This window comes from Microtus ochrogaster, linkage group LG4 (assembly GCF_000317375.1).
Source record: "Microtus ochrogaster isolate Prairie Vole_2 linkage group LG4, MicOch1.0, whole genome shotgun sequence".
NCBI classification, from domain to species: domain Eukaryota; kingdom Metazoa; phylum Chordata; class Mammalia; order Rodentia; family Cricetidae; genus Microtus; species Microtus ochrogaster.
Genome location: NC_022030.1, coordinates 50,825,145 through 50,834,211, shown reverse-complemented (window position 1 = coordinate 50,834,211; position 9,067 = coordinate 50,825,145). Strand labels below are relative to the sequence as shown.

The window sequence follows — 9,067 nt, the reverse complement described above, 5'->3', positions numbered from 1 at the left end:
AAAAAAAAAAAAAAAACTTACTCTTGCCATCTTGTTGGAAGTGACAGCTTACCCTTTCCACCATGCAGTTCCTCCTCATTCCCTTGAGCTCTTCATTTGCCATCACAGCATGTCCACAAAACCCTAACTCCACCCATGTCATTCATTCTTCTCAGCATGCTCCTCTTGTTCAAGTATTTTTTATTTTATTTTATGGCCTGTTTTGTTCCCTGTTGAGTTCCAGTTCCTAAATTCTATCTAATACATAGAGTGCCAAAGTGCCAAGTAGGGTAAAATGAATTCTATGGAAAATAAAATGTTAGTGTGATTTATATTCCATTACACTCATATCCTTTAAAATTAGGCTATGTAAAGCACACAAATCAAGTAACAGATTGGAGATAATTGTTTTACAACATCCCAGTTACACCACACTATTATACCACCACAGAGGCAACTTCCAAAAAGTTTTTGTATGCACTGTCTTGAACAAGTAAAGCATGAACTAAAACTTGATGAGAATCACCTGTACTCTGTGTCTTCTTTTGACTTCACTCCTTTTTACAGTCCCTTTTAAATCTAGACTGAACTTTTTTTTTTAAAGTTAGATTCAACCCTAGTGCGACTATTTAGTTACATAGTTGCCTAAAAATGGGATATCAGAAATTATGACAGGAATATGTCATATCAACCTCTGGTTGCAATGGATAAATCGAACACTTTTTGTAAAGATGAAGATATATTCATACACTTTTGGTACACTTTTTTTTTAAGCAAGTGAAGTATAAAATTTGATACAAATAACAAGGGAAATTAACTTACATAATTCCTTAGTAAGTTTACTATAGAGTTCCAGGTATGTGGGTTTGTATGTTTGTACACATTTGGGGGGGGGGTAGTAGAATTCGTTGGTATTTCATAATGGTTTCTTAAGAAGAAAAAAAAACTAGGGTTTAAGGTCATTTTATTAGTCTGATATCCAATCAACTGTATATGTAATACGACACAGCAAAAAAAATCCTCTGCCTATCAGTTATCTACTAACTTTTAAGATCTGTTCTCTAATCAAGCATATACAAATTCACCCAGACCCATGTACCCCAGTACATAGACATGCATGTTCAAAAGCACTGACACAAAACTGGTATAATTGTTTTTTAACTATTTTAATGCCTCATAATTTGGTGATGATTGTACAAAGCAGGGAAAAAGGAAGTTACACTAGCTTAAAAATAAAGGGCACCTTAATCTTTAGTTAATAATTTCTAAGTGAATAGGTCAGTTGATCAGAGTATTATATAGTGATGTTAATGAGCAGTTTAGGTTCAGATGCAGGATTACTAACTTTACAGAAGTGGGGGCACCCAACCTATTTATCATCACTTATTTATCATCACAATGCTTAGGCATGCATGGGCAGCCTGTTTATGGTAGTTCTCCAGCTGGAAAAGGTAGGACGCATAGGAAGTGAGCAGTTACTGCAAACTGACGGGCAGGTACCGTACTAAGAACTGTTTAAGTGAGAGCATGCCACCTGCTCCTTAGTAAATCAAAGCTTCAATCTTCTAGACGAGGTCACAGATGAAAAATAACCTCCCATGAGAATTGCAATGTACTTGCCCTCAACTGCCACTGGATCCTGAGGCTAGAGAATGGAGTCATGAGTAAATCAACAATAGGCTGTGTTTTCATGTACGCTGAGAACAACACCGTCTACTTAGTAGTCTATGAAGGAGAGGTACATCTAGACAACAGTAGGGACTGGAAGGTGGTGTTAAAGCTGGGGAGTCTTTGATTCTTTAACCTTGAAAACTGATTTTAAAGACTTGTAGGTTTTATATGCTTAAATTATGCAATATATGGTGCCAATTTGATGAGGGAGCTAATATGTATTTAACTTTTTACTGGATAATTCTATGAATGCTCATTACTGAAAAATAACCCAAAACTTACACTGGGGAATTAGGGAATCAATAGTATGACATTCTTCTGGATTATGTAGACACTCTTCAAACCGAAGGCTAAAAATAGAATCCCTTCAAGTTATCTTGATTGTTAATGGCCAGGTCAATGGTTTACACTTATGATCATAATTTCCAAAATTGACTATACAAATTTCAATTTCTGCTACCCAGACTAGGTCACTACATAACCCATGGTTCTAGTAGAACAAATTCCAAGCCTATTCAGTAAGCACTTTTTATTTAGCCACCTAACACTGCTACCTAAATATGGACTAGAAGTCACTAAGCTGAATTTCTAAGCTCACTTTCTTTTAGTGACAGTGCTTAATTCAGACATCATAGTTGTCTCTCTACTGTAGAGGTGCCATGACTGACATTACTCTCCCAATGAGAACTTAGCTGTGACTAATGTGACGTGACGATCCCATTTTGTTATTAAAGGGTCTCGGAACTTGCTCATCACATGAATATTGTTACCTAATTAATGAAACTGGTAGTTTAACACAAATAACCTAAACAATGGTTCCCAAACATAGCTGTCCCAGAGCCTCACCTTGCACCTATAAATGTACTGTCTTCAGATGGGCAACTCCCCCATCCTAAGCTTCCCTTGGATGCTGGTGAGCAATTTGGGTAAAAATTTAGGTACTCTTCTCGAGCATTTAGTTTGTGGAAGTCTTCTCTAACCTTAGTAACAACCAATAAATCTTCACTCCCTTGAAATGGACTGTTCCTTTAATGGGCTCAATTCAGCTTAATATGGGCACTTTCTAACAAACAGGAATACATTTTTTTTTTTTTTGCTTAAAAATAGCTTTTTTAAGGAATATTGTAAAAACATTTTGTGGGCAACCTCTGAAACTAGACCAAGATCTTCGCCAGGCTCTCCAGCACCCCTTTCATTTAAACATCACAGTTGCAATGTCTTGTTTTATTACACACATGCTGTGCCTCTTGCTGCATCAGAACACACTCAAATTGTCTTTACCTCACTCCATACCATGCTCTTTAGCTAAACTTCTCACTCTTGTTTCATCTCTATCTTTAAAACATCAGGTCAGTAGTTACTTCACAAATCTAGGCTACTGGATAGAAAATTAACTCCATAGGTATTGAGATCTGACATTGAGCTCTCTCTCTTTTCTTTTTTACAAACAATAGTAAATATATATCAAGATGCACACTACAATCTTATATGCATGCTGTTTCAGTATCAAGGCACTATAAGTCAACACAAACTTTTACCAAAATATGACAAGAAAAATCTGTAAAATCCAAATTCAACTTGTACATATCACTGATTCCTGGAGACGGAACATGAACAATTATTAAAAACACAGGCTTTAGAATGAACACAGGCTTTAGAGCAAAACTTGTATAGAAATTCTAGCACTACACTTAGTGGGATTTTGTACACATCTCTTTTTCCAGACTCTTGTTTTTCTGGTTTTAATCAGCAAAAGAAACTGGGTCCTAGAAATTGCAGTGATGTAAGCAGCAAGTTTGTGCATTCATCTTTTAATACATGTAAATCACCACATGGTTGGCACACTTCATTTCCATAAAATTCTGCACCATACACGCTAATTGTAGTAAGATCATTTACCCTATTCCCAGGGAGGGGGGACTACTTTAGAAGAAATTTTCACTGAAACTAAAACAAGCTTCATTAAGTAGATTGTGACAAGATTATAAATGATATGAAAATAACATTTACCATCAATTTACAGCCATGCACTTCAAAATTTTTAAAAGGTAATATATTCTACCTTCAGATGGCCTTCAGAATTAAAACACAAGGAAGATGAAAAAAGAACAAGGCTCCGAGCTAGGAAGTAATAAAAATGGTATACTGAATAGAATTTTAGAGCCAACAAGGTCTCTATACTGTTCACTTACACAAGGGCATACTTGGTAATTACCAGTTGTATTATATGTACCAAACAAACCTCCTAAATTGGTACTTGAAGGTAACACCTTAAGTTTTCCAGGTAAACTGTCTACATGCTTTTGTTGATGCCGGAGTGAATTTTGCTGCACAAATTTTAATTTAGGAAGCTCAATGCTTCTAAGACCTGCCACACTTGGGGCTTAGAGTGCCATATCCCCCACAACAGATCCTGTTAAAGCATTCATTCAGAAATCACAACAGGGAAAAAAATTTGGAGAATCACAATCTTGGCACTGCAAGAACTACGTACATTAAAGTTTTATGCTATGTGAGTTGTAAACTTTATTAGAATGTAGAAACTTGATTTCATTAACTAGAAACACCGCACACAATACTAGGAGCTTCTTGTGTACTAAAGTCTAACACTTCAAGGCATTTCAGCACAGCACTTAGGAACAAGTTAGACGCAACTATCAAGAATGAAATTACTTACGTCAAGTTACAAATGTGCTATTTAAATATTTTGCTCAAGTTCTCCCAAGAGCTAGCTTCATGACCAGTTATTATATTGCCATTTTGGGTCCTATACCTTCTAGATTTGGTATATAAAAAAAACATGCAATAAGGAATTTGTAAAATATAATCACTTACCTTGTAACCCCCACACTTAATTCTTGTAACTAAGAATTTGAGTTTATTTTCCTTTAAATGGACATTTTCCAAAATAGTAGCCATCATTAGCTTGCTTCTGTTCTGATGTTGGCATCAGTAAATATTGGCCAACAAAAACATGCACAATTTTACTGAGATACATTTCCACGTTACATCCATTGCTTCATGCAAATGAAGTACAGTGACAGATTTAAATGGAAACCCACATCCATTTCACGGGACATAAACAAGCTCCAGTCTTAGCTTAGAATTAAACTAAGGTCCAAATTTTGGCTTAGGCATTTTTAAGCAGCTACCTTGAACAACACTGGTATAATGGTTATGTCAAATGATATGACAACTAAATGAACAACAAACTGTTCCCACAAGTCACCTGTGACTTGACCATTTCTGCTCTTGTGACTAGAAATGATTTATAATTTCATTTACACTGCCCCCTTTCTTACATTTTCCATTATCAATAGAACACAAAAATAGTTACCAAATAAAGTGCCACACACGGTGTAACATTTTACAAATAATACACAGAGGCTTTCCTTCGAAGACTGCAAGAACCTTATGTTGTGTAAAGCATAACATAAATAATTAGGCTACTTTCAAAGGATAGCAGAGAGACAAGGGCAAAATCTTATATTATTTGTTTAAAGTGAATACTCAAAAATTGAACCCAAAGAAACACTGTATAGACTTAACAAAAAAACATTAATACCCAAGTAGCGGAATTAGGTATTCAGAAGCCTAAGTTGTCAGTCAGGATACTAGTTTTAGGAAATGTACACATTATTTATAAGAGCACTGGTTCTTAGCTAAGTCTCCCCATCCATCCAGCATATTGAGAAAACAGAAGCCAACAATGCTTCACTGTTCAAGATTTCCAGGTTTTGAAATGGTGCCTCCCTGCCCAGTACTTACAATGCCCCATATATGCATCCCTTCAATTCCCTGGTTAAATTCACTGACATAAAGAATCCTTGCAATCATAACCATTTTCTTTTTATTTTGTAAGGCTGTTTCCTAATTGTAATAAATTTTCAATTTTTAAACTGACAATTTAAAAATAAATTGCTGTCCTCATGAAAAACGACAGCAAAGAATTACAACACAACATTTAATGAACAGAGGTGACATCATTTTTGTAGCTGGAAAAATTATCCATCTTCCCTAAAATTCGAGTCACAAAAAATTTAGTCACATTATTTTTTCAAAACATTAAAAGTAGATAAAAATGTCAATGACCTATTGCTGAGGAGAAACATCAAAATGAATCACAAGAATTTGGTAAGGTAGCAGAAGCAGCATTCCCCAGCAAATCTACTTTAACCCAGAAGCAAGCATCTAGAAGCACAAGTATCAAATCTTTATGTCCCTACACATATGCTAGACCTGATCTGCACAGCCATACTGAAGATGACATCAATGAGCTAGTACTTTGTTTTTAATGTCTGACTTAGGAGACTTCATAACAGAAGCTTTCATAGCCTCCTCAATTGCTGACAACCAGCACTGTCCTCACTTTCAAAGTGTTAAAGAGCAGCTTTCTTAGTTAAAATTCCAACTATACGAGAAAGCAACTCTTCAGCGTTCTGTGGTACCTGTGCAAGCACAGCAATGTCCATATTGATAACATCTTCACTGTCTCATGAAAAGGTGGGAAACATGTAGAAACCAAGATCATAAGGCTTAAATTGTACAGCACAGATAAAAGCAATTTAAATGAAATAAAAACATATTTGCAGGCCTAAAAGGGAAATTATAATCCAAGACGCATGGGGAAAATATTTATGTGGAGTTTTTAATCCATATTAGAATTCAGTTACTGTAACTTCACCATCAACGTAAACAGAAACCATCTTCTGAGACATACATTCTAATAAGCATAGCAACAGTATTGATGTTCAATGGGGAGTTGGTTACTTGAACTCAGTAACATTTCATTTTTCTGACAGAAATCTACAGTGGTTTCCCCCAATTACATATCTAAAACATTACCTTGTAAGAGAAAAAAAAAGATATTAAATAAAATGCAAGATAAAAATACTGACGTTAAAGCAAACTATAATCCTTGGCAGATAAATTGGGTAGGAAACAACTTCAGTGATGGTTGGAAGCACAGAGCAATGGACACAAATCTCCAGCACAAAGCACATCTCTGGAAACATGAAAATGACTCTTCAGAGGACAACGGAGAGCTAAATACCCAAGAATCATCACATTTGAAAAATATTGCTTAACACTTTCCAAAACACAGCTGCAAGAACTAAAGACTTCAAACTACCAAGTGAATCTATTTATTGCAATTTTAGGTAGCATTTTGAAATAATTAATGGTGTACCAGTATCACCAAAATATATATATTTAAACTGTGTTTGTGTGTGTGTGTGTGTGTGTGTGTGAGAGAGAGAGAGAGATAAATAGATAGATATGGGGGCTAAGTTATTTATAAACAAAGGGTAGAATGTATGTGCTTTTCAAAGGGACTGAATTAAATATAACCAGCTGCCACCTTTGTGCTCTGACATACTTGAGTTAGTGTGTATGTGAATACTAAATTCGTTTTTGTCTACAATAAATGAAATAAAACACCACCCTATACAATCCACTATTAGCAGTAAGTACAACAGCAAAAAATTATTGTACAATTTATACATACTAAAATATTTTCTTTCTCTAGAAATAACTCAGAGCAAAACCTAGTCATCTTAGAACTTAATTTGGAAAACCTCAAATTACAATAGGGACAAAACAACTCAGGGTGTGTACTCATGTCCAAACAAAGGTTCTTGGTCATAAGGCTGGAAGATTAATAAGTGCATGTGGTAGGATAAAGCATGCGCCAATTGTATGCGTGGGTCTTTGTATATTTATCAAACCTTTAAACAATACCACCTAAGGAAATGTCACAAGCAGAGCAAGAAAACTGGGAACTTTGTATGTCTTTTGCCATTTTTGCTACCCAACTTACACAATGCGCAAAGTGCTAATAAGCAACACTACAGAAACACATTTACATCAACACTGAAGACCTGGGGAAATGAAATCCAACAATTTTATTTTAATGAGCTGTGTTTTCTAAATTTGTTTTATTTTTTTCCTGTTTTCATACAATATTGAAAACAAAACGCGGCACATTCACATTTTCCCGAGGAACTGTAAAGATGATCTCTACAGGGATAACGTTGGAAAGCCTGAAGCTCAATCAACTGATGTTGAAAACTCTCAGAGGGAGGAGAGGCTTGATCTGAGTGGTCTATAACATGTACTGCAATTTAACAGAAGAGATGGTCGTCTTAATAGTAATGATTTAAAAGAACTTCCCAGTCCATGCGAAGAGTACAGTCCAAGAATAAATCAAATTTCTGAATGCATTTTATGCTACGTATGTGTATACTTTGCGATCCTCAGGGGTTCGTGCCAAATATTCTCTCTCAATAAGTCCTTCAATACGTTTCTTAATAACAACTGGACTTGGTAAGAATCGAGCCTTCAACTGTTGAGTTACCTAAAAAGAGAAGGTACAAACTAATTTTTAACTAAAACACTTCTACATAAACACATAAAAACCCTCTTCTACTAGAGCTGACATGCCATTTTAAAGCTAAGATCAAGATTTAGTGACTGTACAACTAAATTAGACAATATAGACGCACCAGGCACGATGACTAACATCTATAATCACAGCAATAGGGAACATAAGGTAAGAGTACTCTGCATCAACCTAACAGATAAAATGACTGAAACAAAAAAAAGCACAAGGAAAAACTTTACTTGAAAATGTTATAGATGGTTAGAACACACTGCCATGTGTCAAAATGTGAACGATAAAGAAGATTAGTTGGATTTCACTAATCTGATAATATACCAGCATAAAGTGTAATCATTTTGATGATGGTATTACTAACTTCTGGGTTATTTTCCCAGCTTACAGAACCTGGGTAGCACAGTATGTGATGTACAACACAAGCTCTGGATCCAAGTTGCCTGGGTTCAAATTCCTGATTCATATTCGTCCAGCTCTGGGATCTCAGAGATGAGTTAATGGATAAAATAACTTACAGCAATGGCTGCCAATACTACGAACAACTGTCATCATTTGTTCCAGCTTCAGTCAGATCCTAAACATGGTGCTTCCAGTAATAAATTAACTGTAGCACCCAGTCTACTGCTATCAACCATTGTGTATGTATATAAAGTACATAAATATACTTGTCTAATGCTTTTAACTACAATGTAGGCTGTTTCATTTTATAAAGGAAAATAAGAAGTTGGTGGTATTAACAATTAGTACCAGAATCAGAGAGAGAATCTAAACATCTTTGTCCTCAAAGCTTATGAACATTTCAATAATCCACCCTGACTCATCCATTCACCTGTAATCCAGGTTTTCTTTAACTCTTGTTGATTAAGGTTATTTTCCCACAAGAATCAGTTATTAGGCCAGGCAGTGGTGGCGCATGCCATTAATCCCAGCACTTGGGAGGCAGAGGCCAGCCTGGTCTACAAGAGCTAGTTCCAGGACAGGCACCAAAAAAACTACAGAGAAACCCTGTCTCGAAAATCCAAA

General features: G+C 35.6%; 1 protein-coding gene across 3 annotated transcripts in view; it reads right to left on the bottom strand.

The window, feature by feature from the left end:
- Positions 1-926: 926 nt before the first annotated feature.
- Positions 927-9,067, bottom strand: part of Cul3 (cullin 3) — a 92,575-nt gene continuing 84,434 nt past the window's right edge. For all 3 annotated transcript variants that reach the window (XM_026786153.1, XM_005361534.3, XM_013351703.2), the window contains one exon: positions 927-8,005. In XM_026786153.1, the coding sequence (XP_026641954.1) occupies positions 7,874-8,005 (132 nt within the window). In that variant the 3' untranslated portion in view covers positions 927-7,873. The remainder of the gene's footprint in view (positions 8,006-9,067) is intronic.